Source organism: Lutra lutra, chromosome 2 (assembly GCF_902655055.1).
Source record: "Lutra lutra chromosome 2, mLutLut1.2, whole genome shotgun sequence".
NCBI lineage: Eukaryota > Metazoa > Chordata > Mammalia > Carnivora > Mustelidae > Lutra > Lutra lutra.
The window spans coordinates 137,830,536-137,850,380 of record NC_062279.1 but is presented as its reverse complement, the minus strand read 5'-3'; the positions used below and the strand labels follow the sequence as shown (position 1 = coordinate 137,850,380).

Sequence of the window (19,845 nt, the reverse complement as noted above, 5' to 3'; positions counted from 1 at the left end):
TTATTATAGATAAAAGACAGTGCTAAACCTATAAATCAAATTTGATAAAACATTCATTTTCAAGTTTCATAAATATATGCATTTCTTTTTTTTTTTTTTTTTTTTTTTTTTTTTTTTTTTTTTTTTTTTTTTTTTAAAGATTTTATTTATTTATTCAACAGAGAGAGATCACAAGTAGACGGAGAGGAAGGCAGAGAGAGAGAGAGAGGGAAGCAGGCTTCTTGCTGAGCAGAGAGCCCGATGTGGGACTCGATCCCAGGACCCTGAGATCATGACCTGAGCCGAAGGCAGCGGCTTAACCCACTGAGCCACCCAGGCGCCCCAATATATGCATTTCTAATTATAAAGTCTCTACAATACATTTGCACGTTTTCATAGACTAACTGTTATATGCAAACTCATGAAGTCTTCCGTTATGCTCTTAATTTTGCCTAGGTCTGACATTATCTTCATAAATATTCAATTAAGCCACAAACAAAAGTACTATAAGTTTTAAAATCTATCCAGGTTTTAAAGAAAAAAAGATCAGCAGCAATTCAATAAAACAGAAGGGATGTCAATCCCCTACTTTCTTTTGCTTTTTGTGTCAGTTGTTTGAAAAACACTAGAAGCTGACATGAGGTTTTCTATATATTGTCCAAGAACTTGGTTTTCTGACTTTAGCTTCAGATTTTCTTCCTTAACTGCATCTACTCTTGCAGAGAGGTCTATATTTAAAAATAAAAAAAAAAGTCCAGTATCAATAAAATGATGCCAATGACTCCATATTATACAAGACTTAGGATTCGTTCTTAAAAGAGATAACACGATCTTTAAATTTTCTGCTTTTAAATTCAGGTAACTTTAGAAATTAAGGTAAACAAAGTAAACTGAATGCAAGTTAATAGCCAAAATTCTTAAAAAGAGATTTCACATTAAACTAAATGTTGGTAAATGGCATCTATGTGGAGTAGTTATTTCTTGAAATTGTTATTTCCGTAAGATACAAACTTGGTTTTAAAATGTGAATTTTGGTTCACGTCTTATCAACATTAAAAAAAAAAATCTTTGTTAGAAATGCTTAAGAAAACGTGGCAGGCAAATACAACTCGATTTACACACTGGATATAGGTTAGTTTCCAAGAAATTGAGCATTTTGTATTTTTACATTAGCAAGAAATTCAAAAGTTCTTAATGATAAAATAAAAGATTATCTTCATTCATTCATTTAACAACTAAGTATTGGGTGCCCTTTAAGAGCCAGGCACTATTCTAGAGATAACAGTAACAAAAGTCCTTGCCCTCACAGAGCTTATATTCTAATGTACATGTGGACACATATGCACTTGCAGAGCCCCAAGTAGGGGTCAAGAGAAAAAAGATGGGTATGAGTTGCAGGAACCAAAAGGGAAGTTGTCTTTTTAATACAGTATGGTCAGCGATATTCTTTTTTTTTTTTTTAAGATTTTATTTATTTATTTGACAGACAGAGATCACAAGTAGGCAGAGAGGCAGGCAGAGAGAGAGAGAGGTGGAGGCAGGCTCCCCGCGGAGCAGAGAGCCCGATGCGGGGCTCGATCCCAGGACACTGGGATCATGACCTGAGCCGAAGGCAGAGGCTTAACCCACTGAGCCACCCAGGCGCCCCGGTCAGCGATATTCTGATAGAGGGAATTGACCAGAGACTTAAAAGAAAGGAGGGAATGAGCCATATAGAATGCAAACAACCTAAGCAGAGAACAAACAGAGAACAGCAACCACTAAGACCCTCAGTAGAAGCTTGCTGAAAGAATGGCAAGGAAGTCAGTGTCTGAGGTAGACTGAATGAGGCAGAGTGTGACATGACTGATTCTGAAAGGTATAAAGAGGTAAAAGATTTCCAGAGGGTAACCTGGCTTTTATTAACTATGAAATGGGAAGCCAGTGCAATGACATACGTGATCTGCTCACCCTGCTGTTAAAAAAAAAAAAAACAAAAAACCCAAAAACAAAAAACAAACAAACAAAAAAAACCACACAACACAACCTCTTAATTTCATCAAAAACCAAGATATTTCAGTGGTAGTATTAATTTCATGCAAGACATTTAGAAAATGAAAAAACTCAGATCAATTCACTTTTAATCTCTGAAGCTAAAACACTTTTAAAGTAAAAACTTTAAAGTTGTTGCATAAAGTACATGCCTTATTAAAGTGGATTTAGTAATATCTCTGTGCAGGGGTTTAAGGGGCTCTCATGTAATAAACAGCATTACATTAACCCCGGAGGGATGCACAGGAACACTATTTGACTTTCTTATTGAAGCGCATTTATTCTTTAAAATCGACAGCCAAAGCTGCAAGGAGGAGGGAACAGAAACTATTGAAATCGACTTTGAAGCTTCTATTTTAAAAACTGGGGGCATTGGGGCGCCTGGGTGGCTCAGTGGGTTAAGCCGCTGCCTTCGGCTGAGGTCATGATCTCGGAGTCCTGGGATCGAGCCCCACATCGGGCTCTCTGCTCTCTCGGGGAGCCTGCTTCCTCCTCTCTCTCTGCCTGCCTCTCTGCCTGCTTGTGATCTCTCTGTCAAATAAAAAAAACAAAACAAAACAAAACAAAAACTGGGGGCATGATAAGGAAATTTAGCAGAACAAATGCTTACAATTTCAACTAACTGGATATTGTTCAAGAAAACTACAAAATGGTAGCAAACCTTCAAGTGTGTGTTGAAGTTCCAACACTTGATTAATAAGTCGTGTTTTCTCCTCCAGTTCCACCTGATTTTCAGCATCCACTGCTGTAATGCAAAGGTTCAAATTTACTAGTAATTAACATCAGCTACCATTTGGGTAGCACAGCACTTAAAGATATGCAAAATGTTTTATATCCATTGTCTTACTTGACGTAAGAGGCCGGGAAAGGAAGAAATTAGATGCCCACAAGGCAGATAAGGACACCAAGGTGAAGATAAACGATTTTGCCATTATCAATCCTTTCTAGAACTAGAGAGGTTATAAATAAGTAAATTAGCCAAATCCAAGCATTCTAAATATTGCTTCTCTCTTCTTTCCATTGCTTAAGCCAAAAGCATTCACAAAACCAGGAACTCACAAAAAGGGGAAAAAAAGCACATACCATCCATGTCGGCATTCATCATCTTGGGTAATAAGTTTTTGGGCCTTGGGTACAAAATCCTTGATGAATGGTCTGCAATTAGAGAAAGTTAGAAACAGACACATATGGCAATAAAATACCACTGTACATTTTTAAAAATTTTGAAAGGAGAAAATGATCAAAGTTATGGAAGAACAAATACAAAATATTAGAAATTTTAAATATGTTATCTTCTTGGAAAGCGATATGGTAATAAATCATGCTCATGAAAACGTTTAAATATTTTTTACTAAGCAATTTTGCTCTTGGAAATTTGGCCTAAGGAAAATTACAAAGAAGGAAAAAATTATATGCATAAAATTTTTCACTTCAACCTTATTTACAACCCACAAAACTGGAAACAATATAAACTGTCCATTCAGTGTCTGGTTAATTACTGTAGTTTCTAATTGAGTGGCTACTAAAAATAATTATGATGACTATAACATGGAAGAATGTTTACAAAATTGTGTGTTCACTGATGTAAATTATGTAAAATATACATAAATACAAATAAAGAGAACAGCAAAATGAAAAAAGCTCTTATGTTAAGGATGATGATAGGGATGAAGACAAATCTCTTAAAAATATTTTTCCTTTTAAAGTATTACCTTATACATACTGTTTAATATTTTTTATTGATAAAGTTCAAGAGAAAAATACTAGTTACCTGAAACACTAAAATGGGAAAAATGAAAAAATATCAACTTGTTACCTTCTGGTTATGGTTAAAACAGATTAAATAGGATGCGTATAAGTAAATAAATATTAATATTTTACTGTTTCTGTAAAAGGTTCTAAAATATTGGGGCACCTGGGTGGCTCAGTCAGTTAAGCATCTAACTCTTGATTTCGGCTCAGGTCATGATCTCAGGGTCCTGAGACTGTTGGGCTCCACAATTAGCTCAAAGTCTGCTTAAGATTCTTTCTAATTCTGCGTCCCACCCACAGGCATGCTCTCTCTAAATAAATTTTTTTTAAAGTTTCAAAATATTAAAGCATAAAATTCCTGTGAAACATGTTCTGCTTTATAGCTAACATTCATTTCATATTCAGTGTGCTCAAGATTTTTAAATAAACCAGATTATTGCTGGAAACAGATTTGTAAACAATCTACTCACTGAAGCAGTGAGTAGACAGGTATAGACCTGCCAATATTATTACTCTTTCAACAAATTGTTCATAGAGCACCTACTATACCAAGGCACTCTTATGCCTCTGTATGCTAAATAGTAGAACCCAGATCCTACTGAACAGGATGTCTATATTCTAGAACCAGAATCCTAAGAGTTATTAGTGTATTGAGTATTCCCTCACAGTTTCAGTTGTTAAAATTGTGTGACACTTCAGATACTGGCATGAACACGGAGATAAAATGCTCAGTGTACGTATGTATAAACTACCTCTGAAATAAGAGATCACTTGTTTGTCTAAAGAAGAAAGACATTTAACATCCCTTACATGGCATTATTAAAGACTTCACTAGCTACAAATGGTATAAAATTGACCTAATGCTTAATAAAATCTACTGAATCTTCTAGCATCTTTCTACTTATGTAGCATTAGAGCTGCTCTCCCTCAAATTGTTTTCACATGGTTTTAATCCTCAGGTTCTTTGTACTTCAGAGAAAGTTCACACATATATATGTGATATAATATGTACATATTATATACATAGTACATCTGCATTATACATATGTAATATAATGTACATAATATGTAATATACATATGAACTTTTTCTGATGCAACAGCCAAAAGCAAGTGATCTTGGGAGTACTTAGCAACTACAGCCTGCAGCTTGGCTATTTCTGTTGCTAAATAATACCAAAAAGTACTTCAAAATTCTGACATTTAGTGTTTTTAAGAATACAGCTAAAACAAAATTTTCATGACAGCTTAGAAGAGTTATAAGATACAAAAGCAAAGCGACAGATAATCATGCAATCAATACAACTAACTTTGAAATCAAGTTTAGTATAGGAATGTGGAACTGTCTTTGTCTATGTTTCAGTCTAACACCAAAATTAAACCAAAAAGTCTTCTACAAAGGTAAAGTGCTCCAAATTGATCAATGTAATAATGAGGCCAGTTTCTGAAATTTTGGCCACATGTAACCCAAACAATGGAAAATCTATGTATGGCTTATCAACAGTTTGACTTCATCTGAGAAAAATGAAAGAACAAAAGGCAGAAAAATGGGATGGAGGGGGCTTATTAGAGGAAAAACGAAGCTTAGAAACACACACAGAAGACTGGGGTGGAGGCAAGAGCACAAAAGCCCGGTGGGCACAAGGACAGTGCTAGGAGATATATAACACAACCCAAGAGGACACTATACACATCACAGTCTATGTAAGATAACTTCCATGACTGTACAGCACAAAATCTGTCCAACTCTAGGTGGCAGCCCTGGGCAAAAGGGTATTCATGACTCTTCAATGAAGCAGACAAGAGCACTGTTGGCTGCTTCTGCACAGCAACAACAAAGACAAACAGTAATTTTCTTATTCTGATGTGATTAAACAGGCTGGCCTCAAAATGCTATTCTTGCATATATTCAAGGTCTTCCAGTAAATTTAGAGTAACAGACTGATTTATTTTATAAGGTCAGAAGGTTCATTGGGCTCTTTTATCAAAGTATTTTTTAGCCACAGGTTTTATTTTCTTTCAAAATAGGGTCAATCCTAAAACCTCACAATGTCTACATTACCACAGGTACTATGTCATAATATGCACTTAATACCAGACTGAGTTTTTCAACTATAAAATCTTTTTCTCGGTCTATACTTGCTATCACATCAATTCAATTTCATGTGAATTGTACTTTTAAGAATTCATTTTTGGGGCATCAGGGTAGCTCAGGTGGTTAAGCATACTACTCTTGATCTCAGCTCAGGTCTTGATCTCAGGGTCCTGACTTCAAGCCTGGTACTGGGCTCCATGCTGGGAATGGAGCGTACTTAATAGAAAAAAAAAGAAAAAGAAAAAGAAAATCCAGACCAAAGTATCTCTAGCATGAGGACACTGAAATGAGTGTGGGGGGCTAAGGCTGATCTATTTATTCTAAAGCTGCCTTCGCTCAGAAATGGATATGGTTCTTGAGGATCTGTCAACTCTGACCTAAGCCTAGGTTGGCTCTTAAAAGCTTTTCTCAAATTACAGTACGTTCTGGTGCCTATCTTCATCTAGCCTTGATGGGGAGAAGAGAATCTAGAATTATTTTGATAATATAAGTCCAGGAAGCAAAAAGTACGGAGAGAACAAGAGTCAGGAAGTGTGACAAACATCAGGATGGATCCATTTTCTATGCCCACACTTCTGTGATCAAAGACTACTGTTTTACCAAAGGAGACCTCTACCTTCTCTTATAGAATCCTGAATAGTACCACTGTTAAGAAGCAGTTTAGCACAGTGATTAAGGACATAAATTTATATTACCTGGATTTAAATCCTAGCTCTGCTATTTATAAGCTCTGAAATCTTAAGCAAGGTTAACATCTCAGCCTCAGTTTCCTTATCTGTAAAATGATAAAAGTATGTACCTCACATTTTTGTTTTAAGAATGAGTTGAAATGTATGGTACTTTCAATGGTACCTCATAATGTTAGCTATTATCTCCTCTACCTCTTGGCTCTAATTCAGGCCACAAAAAGAAGTTTTGATAAAATCATCTGGTCTAGCCGCTTCATTTTACAAACAAACGGAGACCAAATAATGGCTTACTCAAAATCACAGAAGTAGTCACTGACAGAGCCAAGACTACTAGGCTAGTTGTTTTCCATCACACCACCACAGGTATGCTCACCTCTGAGACCTAAGATTTTGAGACTTTTTCCTGATACCCACCCAACTTGTTTGCATCTAAAACTGATTTTCATGTCATCCACTTACTAGTGAGTAAGACTACTAAAATAATGTCACTGTTGATTAATATACTAAATGCTTTACATATATTATTAGTTCATCAAATCAACAGAAGGGCATTGTAATTTATATTTGTGGGTGCTGTACCTCAGAAAGGTTACAGTATCTGCCTTAGACTTCACAGCCAACATTTGTACCAAGATGCTGAAAGCAGGTCTAACTATGAAGTCCCTGTTTTTTCCATTGTATAATGGAAATACAGCCCTAATCTATGTTTGCCAAATATTTTTGCAATCTTCGATGTTAAATTCCTTTGACATTTTACTAAGCAACTAAAAATAAATTTTATTCCCTTCAGGGCGCATCCACTTTCAACTTGGTCTGTCTGTTCAGGCCTGTTCAAGTTTTGCATTGTTCTGGCTAGATAAATCCAGTTTCAGATCCCACAAGATTAAGGAATTGACTGGCCAAAGGAGGACAGGAACGGAAGGTGTATCCCCAGAGAATGGCTAGCTATAGTGAATTTAATCGAGGAGTACAGCCACGGAATACACATGCATAGCTTCGGATCATCAGGTACAGACAGCGCCGGGGACATAGCACAGCAGGTCCTTAACATTGTTACGTCATAGTAGTGGAATCGATACATTGTATAACAAAAGTCCTGCCTTTCCAAAGGCATCCTCTTTCTCCTTTCCAATCCTAACTCCCCAAAACTTGCTCGGCAGGATCCTTGTGGGAAGCCCAAGTAGAAACTAAGGGGGAGCTCCTTTCGGCGCCAGGAAAGCTGTCGCCAGCCCTTATTTTACCGCTCGCTCGCCACCCTCCCCGCCTCGGCGTTTTTTCCTCCCACCTCCCGGGCTCTCGGCAGAGCAGCCACGGACTAGTCCCAGCGTGCCAAGCCCATCCTGCCCAAGCGTCCCTCTGCAGTCCCAGTTCAGGGCGGGAGGCTGGACAGCGGCCTTCGACTCAGAAGAGGCGCGAGAAGGCGACGGGGGGGGGGGGGTCCGTCTAACGGACGCGAGCAGCCCCTCCCCAAAGGAACCTAATAATAAGATGAGAAGAAGGTTACGCAGGGGTTCTGCAGGGAGTCAGGCCTGAAGCGCCCACCAAATGCCCAGGCCCGAAGCCGCTCTTCCTGGGCGCCTGGGGCGCCGGGCCGCGTCCAGCCCTCCCGCCTCCCCCCACCCCCAGGCGCTGTACCGGAGTCGCAACTCCAGTCGCCCGGGGCCAGGCCCTCCTTAGTCCTTGACTGCCCTCACCTGCCGTTGAAGGAGCCAGGAGTGGGAGGGAGCGGGAAGACGCCTCAGGCCCCAACACTTAGACCAACCGGTACCGGCAGCACCGCCCTCTGCGCCCACAGAGCGTGCGCGGTGTCGGGATTCCCGCCCTGTCCCTTCCCGTCCCGCGCCTTGGCGCACCAATCCCCACTCAAGAAGACACGCCTGCGCATTAGCTGTACGACGCCCCAATCGTCATTTGTCAAAGCCCCACGATCCACCTTTTGCCATAACAAAAGGACGTTGGCATCCAATCAGGATTGAGGCTGTTGTGGGCGGGTCCGGTAAAAGCAACAGCCAATGACCGTACAGGAGCGAAGTTAAGCGTGAGAAAGCCAGTCCAAAGAAAGCAGCTGTTCAGTCTCAGCAGGAGCCAGAGAAATTGCGGTCAGAAAGCCAGTATGGAAAATTCTGACAGCTGTCTGGAAGGAGGTTGGTAAAAACAAATGCTGGGGGAGAGGGAAATCATTCAAGTTTAAGAAAAGGGCATTTGTGGACATAATACGTAAAGCCAGTGCAATACCGAGGTACCTCAATTCTAAAAGGAGACTTTTCCAACTTTTCTAACTTCCCAAATCGGAAAATTCCTAAGTACACCCTTAGTGGATTGTTCCTCTCCACATCCTTTCCAAACGATTATTAAATCCGTAGTTCACTTGACCATTTAAGGATATTTTAGCGTTGAGAAAATACCTTAACAGTACTTTGGTATATAGAGTGTTTGCTCACCTTATCTCATTTTGAATCTCACAGCAACCCACAGAAAACAAATGAAGCTTAAGAGTAAATGCCTTGCTCGAGGTCATACATGCAGTGTGAAATGCTGCGGCCAGGCTTTGGGATGTAATGCAATCTGGCTTGATAGCGTTCATTGATATCTAGCACTTGACACAAAGCGGCTTGGGTTTAGTATTTGTAGAGTACAAGGTAGTAATACTATATTGTTTTGGCTTTGGCACATTCTCCTGAATTGTAGAGGAGAGCCTGTGTCTGCCTGTTTCTTGACTTTTTTCACTTCTGGTTCAGTTTGCTGAACTACTGCCTTAATCCTTTTAAGGAATATGTAAAAAATCTTCCACTTAAGTGTTGAGAACTATACGTTTGGCTGGAACCATGATACATAATTTGAGAAAATTACTAGAATGCAACACAGGACCTAAATAAATGGAAAATAAGAAAGGTCCAGGGTCTATCCAGTAAGAATGTCAGAAAGAGAAACTAGAGAGAATGGCTGTGAGCCATATTCAAAGAATAATAACTAAGAATTGTTCAGGATTGTGGAATATTTGAATGCTCAGATTCAAGAAGCACTTACTCTTGAGCAGGTGTAAAATAAAGAATTCCATATGTGGTGGCGCCTGGGTGACTCAGTGGATTTAGCCTCTGCCTTCCGCTCAGGTCATGATCTTGGGGCCCTGGGATCCAGCCAGCCGTTGGGCTCTCTGCTCGGTGGGGAGCCTGCTTCCCCTCCCACCTCTGTCTGCCTCTCTGCCTGCTTGTGACCTTTGTCTGTCGAATAAAAAAATCTTGAAAAAGAATTCCATATGTGGACACATCCTGATGAAACTGCAGAACACCAAAGACTAAGAACTATTAAAAGCAACTTTTTTGTTGTTGTTAGAGTGGCTTTTTTTTTTTAGTTTTAAATAGAATAAAATATACATAACACAAAAAAATTATCATCTTAACTATCTTAAAGTGTACAGTTCAGTAGTGTTGAGTATATTCACATTGTCATGCAACCAATCTCCATAACACTTTTCATCTCGGCAAACCTGAAACTCTATCTATACCCATTAAAAAACATCTCTCCCCTCAGCACCTGGCAACTGCCATACTTTTTGTCTCTACAAAACATGACTTTAGGACCTCATGAAGGTGGTATCTCTTACAATATTTATCTCTTTGTGACTGACTTATTTCACTTAGCATGACATCCTGAAGCCTCATCCATATTGTAGTATGTGTCAGAATTTCCTTCCTTTTTAAGGCTGAATAACATTCCCTTGTATGTATATACCACATTTTATTTATTCATTCTTCTGGTGATGGACACTTGGGTTGCTTCCAACTTTTAGCTATTGTGAATGCTACTATGAATGTGATGTGTGCAAGTATCTCTTTGAGACCCTGTCTTCAATTCTGTTCAGTGTATATCCAGAAGTGGAATTGCTGGATCATATGGTAATTCTATTTTTTTTAAAGATTTTTTTTATTTAGTTGACAGAGAGAGAGATCACAAGTAGGCCAAGAGGCAGGCAGAGAGAGAGGAGAAGCAGGTTCCCCGCTGAGCAGAGAGCCCGATGCGGAGCTCAATCCCAGGACCCTGAGATCATGACCTGAGCCACACAGGCACCCTGGTAATTCTATTTTATTTTATTTTATTTTATTTATTTATTTATTTTTTATTTGACAGAGAGATCACAAGCAGGCAGAGAGGCAGGCAGAGAGAGAGGAGGAAGCAGGCTCCCCGCTGAGCAGAGAGCCCGATGCAGGACTCGATCCCAGAACTCCGAGATCATGACCTGAGCCGAAGGCAGCGGCTTAACCCACTGAGCCACCCAGGCGCCCCGGTAATTCTATTTTAAAAACAACTTTCTCTCTCTCTCTCTCTGCCTGCCTCTCTGCCTACTTGTGATCTCTGTCAAATAAATAAATAAAATCTTTAAAACAAAAAGCAACTTTTTAAAATGCGGTAATGACACAAGAATAGACAAAAAGAAAATTAGAGGGCAACTGTACCTGGAAGTTGGAATACACTAAATGTGTCTGATAAGAAAGTGTTGGGCAGGTTGTGGAAAAGAACTACTCATGACTGCTGAAAGTGCAAATGGTACAATTACTTTGTTGTTGCTGTGGGTTTTTGTTTGTTTGTTTTTGAGAGAAAGAGAGAGAGAGGAGGGGCAGACAGAGAGTGAGATAGAGAATCCCAAGCAGGCTCCACATCCTGTACCAAAACCAGTGTGGGGGCACTTGATCCCAGGACCCAGAGATCATGACCTGAGTTGAAATCAAGAGTCAGACACTTGAGCCAGCTGAGCCACCCAGGCACCCTAGTATGATAACTTTGTTAATTGGCTATGGAAAAGACAACTGATGGTGGTTTTAGTTAGATTGGCGATTCACATAAAAAATGAAATTAGATTCTGACCTCCACCGCAAGTAAAACTGAATTCCAAATGAAGTAAATGTTCCCTCTCTCACTCTCTTGCTGTCTACTTGTCATAAATAAATAAAATCTTAAAAAAAAAAAACGACTTTAATGAACAATCATTAAAAATCCTGAAACAGAAGTTATTGAGAGTATAAGCAATTAATAGAAGCTACAAATAAGAACCAAATGGAAACTTTATAAGTGAAAAAGAAAATAGCTGAAATATAAAACGGCAAAAAATCAGCAGTAGGATGAAGATGAAAGAGGAAAGAGTTGGTGAACTTGAGGAAATCTCAGTAGAAATTATTCAGTCTTAACTACAGGGAGAAGAGTTGGCAAAAACCAACCAACCAACCTCAGGAATAGAAGACAACAAAAGAGATGTCGTTTTGTGTCATCAGAGTCCCGGAAGGAAAGGAAGGAGAGTATAGATGGTTCTGAAAAACACTTGAAGAAATAATGGCTTTCCAATCTTCACAAAAGACAGTTTCATAAGAGAAGGGTATGATGAGGAAAATAATGTCTCAAAGCCTCTGAGGATGGGGTATAATGAAAAAGACTATTGAGAAACACTAATCTAGAGCACTAACATCACAAAGAGAACCCATTAGATAACATTTATTTCCTGATGGAAGAAGAATGTACCACCATCTATGAAAGAGTCCTACAAAAAAAAAGGAAAACAAAGTGGAACCTGACCTGATCAAGCCCATAAAGTAGCTAAATTTAATAGGAAATACAGAAATATATTAAATCTACCACCTGGACAAAATTAGCAAAATGTGGCTATGGACAAAAAACAAGACAAAAACAAAAAACAAAGCCCCTTTCTTCAACAAAAAGAAAAGAAATTGCACTGGGGGAAAAAAGGAATGGAAAGAACTCTACAGATAAAAGGGCACTTACAACACATATTTTTAAAAACAGACCAAAAAACTGTGATTTATTTTGGATGCTAACACCATTTAGGAGACGCATGAAAGTGGTTGCCATCAAGTAGGATATGATTAGAGTATTCACCTTTTTTAAAATTCTGGAACCAAACATATATCACATAAGATAATTAGACTTTAAAGGAGGTCTTTAGACAAATTATCTCAAAAAATGTTATGTATCAAAGATAAAGTTAGAGAGCAATATATCAATCACAAAATGTTGCAAATTTGATAAAACAGTTTGCTGATAATTAAGATCTGCCCTTAAAGATAGAAAATCCTTGAAATAACAAAAATGAGACCAAAAAGAACAGTACTCCCAAGTGGATATAAAAAGGGAGTTGAAATTTTAGCAAACTGGTCATGAAGTGAACATTCATTAGGCTATACAGTTATTTTTATACAGTGCCCCATATTTGCATTCTATTTTTCAATTAAAAATGGTTTAAAAATAACCACAAAAGTTCCCTTCTTCTAAGTAAGGCAAACATATACATACAAATAGAAACTACTGAAATTGCACAGATATATTTGCTTGTAAGAAGAACACTTGTCATCTGGGATATGTGTATATTAATATTATAAAACATCTAAGTAAAGGCATACAATTAAAATACTCTTCATAGAGAATGGGGAACGCCAAATTGAAAACTATTGTTACAAAGCAATGTATCATGTGAGGAAGAAATGATAAATAGTAGAGAACTTCCAAGATCATTTTGATGTTCCAGACTGACATAGTCTCATCATGAACATGAAACCTAACTTGTCTTAATTAGAGAGTTCTAAACATACTGAGGATATTTTAAAGTGAAATATGCTAAATGGAGGCATTTTGATAACTTTCAAGTGTAACCAGGTGTGTTCCCTGGTACTTTATGCTCATTAGTTTGCAAAATGTGTTTCATCTCATTCCTAAATAAGAACTCACATTTTCCTTTTTACTTTTTTTTTTTTCCCTTGAAAGGTTATTGAATTCATTGGAGAATGAGTGCTGTCCTAAATTTGGTGAGTCAAGAATATACTGTACTTGTTGAAAATTGATTTCAAAACGAGACTTAATAGGATATCATACTGGGGTGCCTGGATGGCTCAGTCGGTTAATCATCTGACTCTTGATTTCGACTCAGGTCATGATCTCGGGGTTGTGGGATTGAACCCACAGTCGGGCTCTGTGTTCAGCGCGGAATCTGCTAGTCTCTCTCTTCTCTCTCTTTCTCTTTCTCAAATAAAAAAATAAAATCTTAAAAAAATATATACCATACTCTGCTATTTGGTAAATTAAGCTGTATACTTTTCTCAAGATTGTAATTTCTTGATAATAACCAATAATGGGCTAATTTGGTGAGAGTTGTTTTCATTCATTGGTTTAATAGAGAGAAAGTAAGAAATTACCAGTGTATTTTTAGAGTTTCTCTAATGAGAATTCAGAAGGACTTCAGGTTCTTCATGGAATCAAGCTTTGAACTTTATGGCAAAAATGAAAGTAATTGGGAATGATTATACAGTCTTGATGCTTATTTTTCTTTACACAAAGTAATGGTTTTGCTTATTGGTTTGTTTTAAAGATTTTATTTATTTATTTGACAGAGAGATGGAGAGCACAAACAGGCAGAGCTGCAGGCAGAGGGAGAGGGAAAAGGAGACTCTCCGCCAAGCAGGGGGCCTGATGCTGGGCTCTGAGATCCCAGCACCCTGGGATCAGAACCCAAGCCCAAGTCAGACGTTTAATGTACTGAACCACCCAGGCCCCCCTACACAAAGTAATGTTTAGTCAGTTTCCCGAAGATTGGCGCTCATCTCTCTGGCTGTACAAGATTAGCTTTTTTAAAAATCGTTTCTGACATTTTATTGTCATTGAAAAATATGAACAATACAACTAACCCTCAGCTTGCTGATGTCATTGCCTAGAACAAAGCTAAGTTCAAAAATAATGTTAATTATAGGGCAACTGGGTGGCTCATTCGTTAAGCCTCTGACTCTTGATCTCAGCTCAGGCCTTGATCTCAGGGTCATGTGTTCAAGCCCCATGCTGGGTGTGGCACCTACTTAAAGATAATTTTTTAAAAAAGATGTTAATTAAATAGTTAATTTAATGTGGCAAAAAGTGTGATGTTGGTTGTAAATGACTGGCTTGGAGAGCCTGATGTATCAGCATCCCAACAAGCCTTGGTTTGAAGAAGAAGAAACCTGAGTTCTAGCTCTGGCTCAACCTATATTCGTCCATTCAATTCTTCATATAGTTACTAGTTGAAAAATTTATTTCAGTGTTCATTTTGAGCTAGATACTGTAGAATATCCAAATATTTGAAATTGACCCTAAGTCTGTGGGGGATGATGCACTTTACTATAGACTCCTGTTTCCTCAAATGAGGGACTGTAAGGAAGTTCATCCTGCTTCTCTAATATGACAGAAAATACCACTGAATTTATGGAATAACACTGCCAGTGAATGATAACGGATGGTTCCCATATTTAAGAGTTAGCCTGTGATGGTCTGGTTGTGTCTAACCATCGAGCCCTTGGTAACACGCCTATTAGGTTCTGAAAGCGTTCTTGAGTGATTTATTTTGGGGCCACTCCATTCCAGCTTTTATGACTTGGAGTTTCTGTGATTCTTTGTACAGAAATCTACCAGTATCAGTCATTTTGGCTGGGTGCGTGTTCCATTTAATCTTTATAAAACACTCTCCTTTAAAATCAACACTAATTACTGGGCTCCGGGAGCATAAAGGAGATTTGGTTTTAATATGACAAAGTGATTCTTGGAAGGGCACGGGAGTCAGGGTAATAGTGAAACTGATGTTTAGTATGAGAATGCATGTGAGTTGCTAGCAACGCTCTGCAAGGCGAGAGCTGGTGGGCTCTCAGACCTCTAGTATACAGGCCTAGTTATCAGAGCCTTCTGCTCCTCTAGGAACTGTTTGCACTAAAAATAACCAACCTGGGAGAGCTCCTCTGTCAGACCCTGGGACTTTATATTACTTTCTTTTCTTTTTTTTTTTTTTTTAATTTTATTTATTTATTTAACAGAGAGAGGGAGGGAGAGAGACGGCACACAGGGATGGGGAGCAGCAGGCAGAGGGTGAGGGAGAAGCAGGCTCCCTGCGCCCAATGTGATGTAGGGCTCCATCCCAGGATCCCGGGATCATGATCTGGGCCTAAGGCAAGACACTGAACCCACCAAGCCACCCAGGTGCCCCTGGGATTTTACATTGCTTATCAGCTAACAAGTTAGCCTGTTTCACACTCAGGAATGCTGGAAGGAGACATGAGGTGCCTGCTCTGAATCCAAGGACTCTCTTACATGTAGCTCACCGGCAGCATGAGCTTCGTCCTGGTTTGCTTCTGTTCTCCATGCCCTCCAAGCCCCACAGTAGAGAGGCTGGGGGTCCAGCTCAGGGCCTGCACACACAGTGGGTTATGGTATAGGGAGGAGCACTGTGCTCAGGGAATCTATTGCTTTTACAGGTAGTGGAAGCAAGGAGAGGCATTACCTCAACCCTTAAAGTTGCTCTTGGCAGACACACCGCTAGGAATGGTCTGGGTGAAGAAAGACCTTGTGCTCTTGGCCTACCTACCCCAAGAACATGTCCTGACGCTCAGGGCTCGTTATGGACTACCTCTCCCCCTATACCTCTAACTCGAATAATCTTTAGTTCTGTGACGAATTCCCATTTTCCTTCCTCCAGCCTAACCCATTTATTTCAGGGAAATACTACAAGATGTCTGTCTCATAAAGTGACGGTGAGAGGCCTAGAAGGCAAAGTGGAAGAGAAGCACACGAGTCTGCATGAAAGAAGCCTCAGTAGGAGAGTCAATGGCACAGTAACAAGGGTGTTTTAAAAATAATTCGTATTTTGTAGCTGTTTTGGAGTCCTACCCTTTCTTTTTCACTGTTTCAGCACACTTTGCAACAGTTGGAAGGAAGAACAGACCTCTTGGGAGTTTGTTTTAAAATAATGGTTGAGGGGCGCCTGGGTGGCTCAGTGGGTTAAGCCGCTGCCTTCGGCTTGGGTCATGATCTCGGGGTCCTGGGATCGAGTCCCGCATCGGGCTCTCTGCTCAGCAGGGAGCTTGCTTCTGCCTCTCTGTCTACTTGTGATCTCTGTCTGTCAAATGAATAAATGAAATCTTTAAAAAAATAAATAAAATAATGGTTGAAATGAATAATTTTCTGGATAGTAATACTCATCACAGCAAAAGCACATGAAAGCGCCCTCAGTTTGAAGCAGAGAGTGTGTCCAGGCCCCCTTTCTTCTTTTCTAGTGAAGGTGGAAGACAAGAGAAAGCCTGGCTACTCAGGGATGAGTAGTGGCCTCTGTGTCTGGTCTACAGTCTGATGACAACTCATTTAAATCAGTTCAAGTCCCCTTAAAACTGTAGCAGAAATAGGTCCTCAAGTTGTGGAAAGCACCCAGAATGCCTTATTCCTCATCCTTAATGAGAGAATTGTGGGTTTTGAGTTTCTTTATGTAGGACAGGCAGCAAATTATAAGAAAATATAATGTAGTTTTCACTTTGGGAGAAAATTGATACGGCCATCTGGAGTTCATCCTTCTTTCAGAAGTTTCTTCAGAGGCGATCTCTCTGGATCTGTAAGTGTCAGGGCATTAATTTTACTTAGAGCATTGTTCCTCCCTTCCAAAGAGTTTTCCGTTGAAATAAATTTTAGTATTTTTGTCTAACAAGCATCTCTGGCCACAGCCCAACTCAGTATTTTAACTTTTCTTTCAAGGATCTCTATGGCTTTGGATTGAATCTAAAAGTGTGTTGTCTCCTCTTAGCATTACCTCATAAAAGCCACTCGCCCTTTTTGTGCTGCAAGGGACCATCTACAGGAGCGGGAAATATAGTGCTTATCCTAAAGGTCTGTTGGGAAGATGAAATAAAAATACTTGAGGGAAATTTGCCTGGTGTGGTGGTCTGTAAGAACTAATTGTATCTAAAACCTCCTATACCTGATGCCTTAAATTCCTTGAGGGCACCAGTCAATCTGCGTCATTAATGAAGCCCCATTACCAAGCTCAGGGCCTACATGTGTGTCCATAAATGCAGGTTGAATGAGTGAATGAATGAATGAATGTTCTGCCACTTTTTCTGTCTTATAAAAAGCAGACATGTCTGTGCTGCATTAGAAGATGATACTGTATTTCCACAATGTCTTTCCACCCAGAGCTCACTTGACTTTCTGTCAAATGACCTCACTGCTCCTTACCCTATGCCAGTGAGAGGGCAGAGAAGCCAAAGAAGTAATTTTCCTTGTGGTTCTAGTCAGGGCTCTTCACGCTTTCAGAACATTAGGCACACATGAAACATCACCTGTAAGTGACAACCAGTGTGACCTCATCGCAACATATCCCTCTGACAACTGCCAGGAGATACATAGAATAAGCCTAAAGACACCACGAATGCCATTTTGGGGCCATAAATAAGGAACAGCTTGATTGCATGTATTTGCCTTTGGGATGGTACACTAGTGACCTCTAGTGGCAAAATTGATTCAAGATGTTTTCTATTTCACAACAAAAAATTTTACTTCATTACATCAATCCTATGTTTTCCCTTTGTTTAACATTTTCTACTTGTAGAATAACCTGAATTATGCACAGTGATTTATATCTGTAAATATCCAAATATTATTTTCGCATTTCAAAGAATCATAGAACTTTTGAGCTGGAAGAATTCTCAAAGGGATTTATTGGTTTTATTTCATCATGTGCCGAAAATGAGCCCCAGAGAAATAAAGTGACTTGCCTGTCTTACCCCAGGAGTGGGACTAAAAGTCTAATTATTCTAAGGGTCTTTCGGAACTCCGGAAAGCTGCACCCACAGCTGACATCTGAGCTCAGCATGAGAGACTCCCAAGTGAGAACAACCCAACTAAGCCATTCCTGAATCTCTAAGCCACAAAAATAGTGAGCAAAATAAAGTGAATGTTGCATTACAACACAAGTTCTTGGATATATTACACAGCAATGATTATCAGAGAAAAGAATTTATTTAGGAATTTTTTTGGACTCTATAAAAAATACCCATTGAAAAATACAAAGTGATGTATGCTTCTGAAATACTCATGGAATCTCAGCTGACCTATTAACAGGCAATAATAGCAGCTCTAAGAAATCAAGGAGCTCTTGGTGAAAATGAACGCATATTCTAATTGATAGAAATATAAATTCTCCTTTCATTAGACTTCAGATTTTAAATATGTAAAATTTGAAAATTTGGATCAAAATGAGGACACACGTGTTCTGTGTCCTATAAAAATCTATGAAGTCCTTTAAAAGTGAGTCAATGTCAATTGAAAAGTGTATTTTGAGCTCCTAATGTGTTAGTCATTTGAGAGAATATTGAAGTCTCTCAAAGAGTTTATTATCTATTTGTTAAGCTACATAGGACCCACACTAGATAGAACAAGCATAAAAGAGGGTGTGGTACTAAGTATGATAGAACTTTGAAGAGAAGAGAGAGCAGTTGGGCTGGGTTAGGAACACACAGAACATTTGGAGAGGCATGTGAAGACACTTCTCTGACTAGTCTCCCTACTGTAAATTCCCTGAGAGTTGGCAGTGCTTTTGCCACAATTTCTACTATATATCCAATACCTGCTCCCTAAGAGGGTCCAGTAGAACATGCCAAATTAATAGTTGAATGATATATGTGTGGAGGTAGTAGGAAATAAATTGGATATCGAGAGTTTGAACCAAAGAGAATTAATAGATGAAGGAGTAAAGGAATGATTCAGCTGAAGAGGGTATGGAATACCAAGCAGGAATTTGCTAAGATAAATTCCTAAGGTGGTAAGTGTCATGTTTTCTAGAAAAATTTGTATAGACGTAGTTCGCAGGAAGAGTTTGGTAGGAAGAGACTTTACAGCAAGAAGAGTACATAATAACAGCAGTAATAGCAAACGGTTATTGAGTTCTATTTGTAAGGTGCTGAATTGAGCACTGAAAATATCTCATTCAATCCTCACCATAATCCTGTAAACTGGATACTATGATTCCATTTATTTTGCACATGAGGAAACTAAGATTCTGAGCGCTAAGTCATATGACAGTTGCAGTCATGCAGCGTGAGAAGTAGAGGCAATGGAAATGGAGAAGAGGGAACATTACCAAAAAAAAACATTTTAAAGACAGTAAAAGCAGGATGTATTGACAGATTAAATTAACTGGGGCAGATAAAGGTGTGGGAAGGGTCAAAGAGAAGTACGGTTTTCAGCCTCAGGTTCTAGAAAATGATAGTACTTTGGTGCAGCTCTACCCTGAGTATGGGTTAGCTTATAGTTCCTCCAGCCCTTTTTAGCCCAATGTTCTGAGAGAGAATTAAACCCTCCTAAGGTATTCATTGTATGAAATAAATGGTCTCCTTGCATTTAGAAAGGTACTAGTTTTATGGTGTCCCTGGAGTATTGAGAAAGTAGTCCCACATCCTTTTCTGTGTTTCATGGTTCATTTCCTTGTTGAGAAAGGCTGAAATTATTTAGCAGAAGA

At 39.1% G+C, this 19,845-nt stretch overlaps 1 protein-coding gene and 1 long non-coding RNA gene across 6 annotated transcripts in view; one reads left to right on the top strand and one right to left on the bottom strand.

Annotated features, from left to right (window-relative positions):
• Positions 1-334: 334 nt before the first annotated feature.
• The window catches only part of SCOC (short coiled-coil protein), a 36,146-nt gene continuing 16,635 nt past the window's right edge, over positions 335-19,845 (bottom strand). Inside the window, exons 1-4 of one of the 2 annotated variants that reach the window (XM_047718491.1) lie at positions 8,240-8,403; positions 3,094-3,165; positions 2,672-2,755; positions 335-707 (exon numbers count right to left, since the gene is read on the bottom strand). In XM_047718491.1, the coding sequence (XP_047574447.1) occupies positions 565-707; positions 2,672-2,755; positions 3,094-3,115 (249 nt within the window). In that variant the 5' untranslated portion in view covers positions 3,116-3,165; positions 8,240-8,403 and the 3' untranslated portion in view covers positions 335-564. Of the gene's footprint in view, positions 708-2,671; positions 2,756-3,093; positions 3,166-8,239; positions 8,404-19,845 lie in introns of those variants that run through there. The other variant, XM_047718490.1, reaches the window with a different exon arrangement.
• The window catches only part of LOC125093416 (uncharacterized), a 59,658-nt gene continuing 47,612 nt past the window's right edge, over positions 7,800-19,845 (top strand). For 2 of the 4 annotated variants that reach the window (XR_007125236.1, XR_007125234.1), the window contains exons 1-2: positions 7,800-8,689; positions 13,314-13,354. This is a non-coding gene — a long non-coding RNA (uncharacterized LOC125093416). Of the gene's footprint in view, positions 8,690-13,313; positions 13,355-15,817; positions 16,016-16,057; positions 16,336-19,845 lie in introns of those variants that run through there. The other 2 variants (XR_007125237.1, XR_007125235.1) reach the window with 2 other exon arrangements.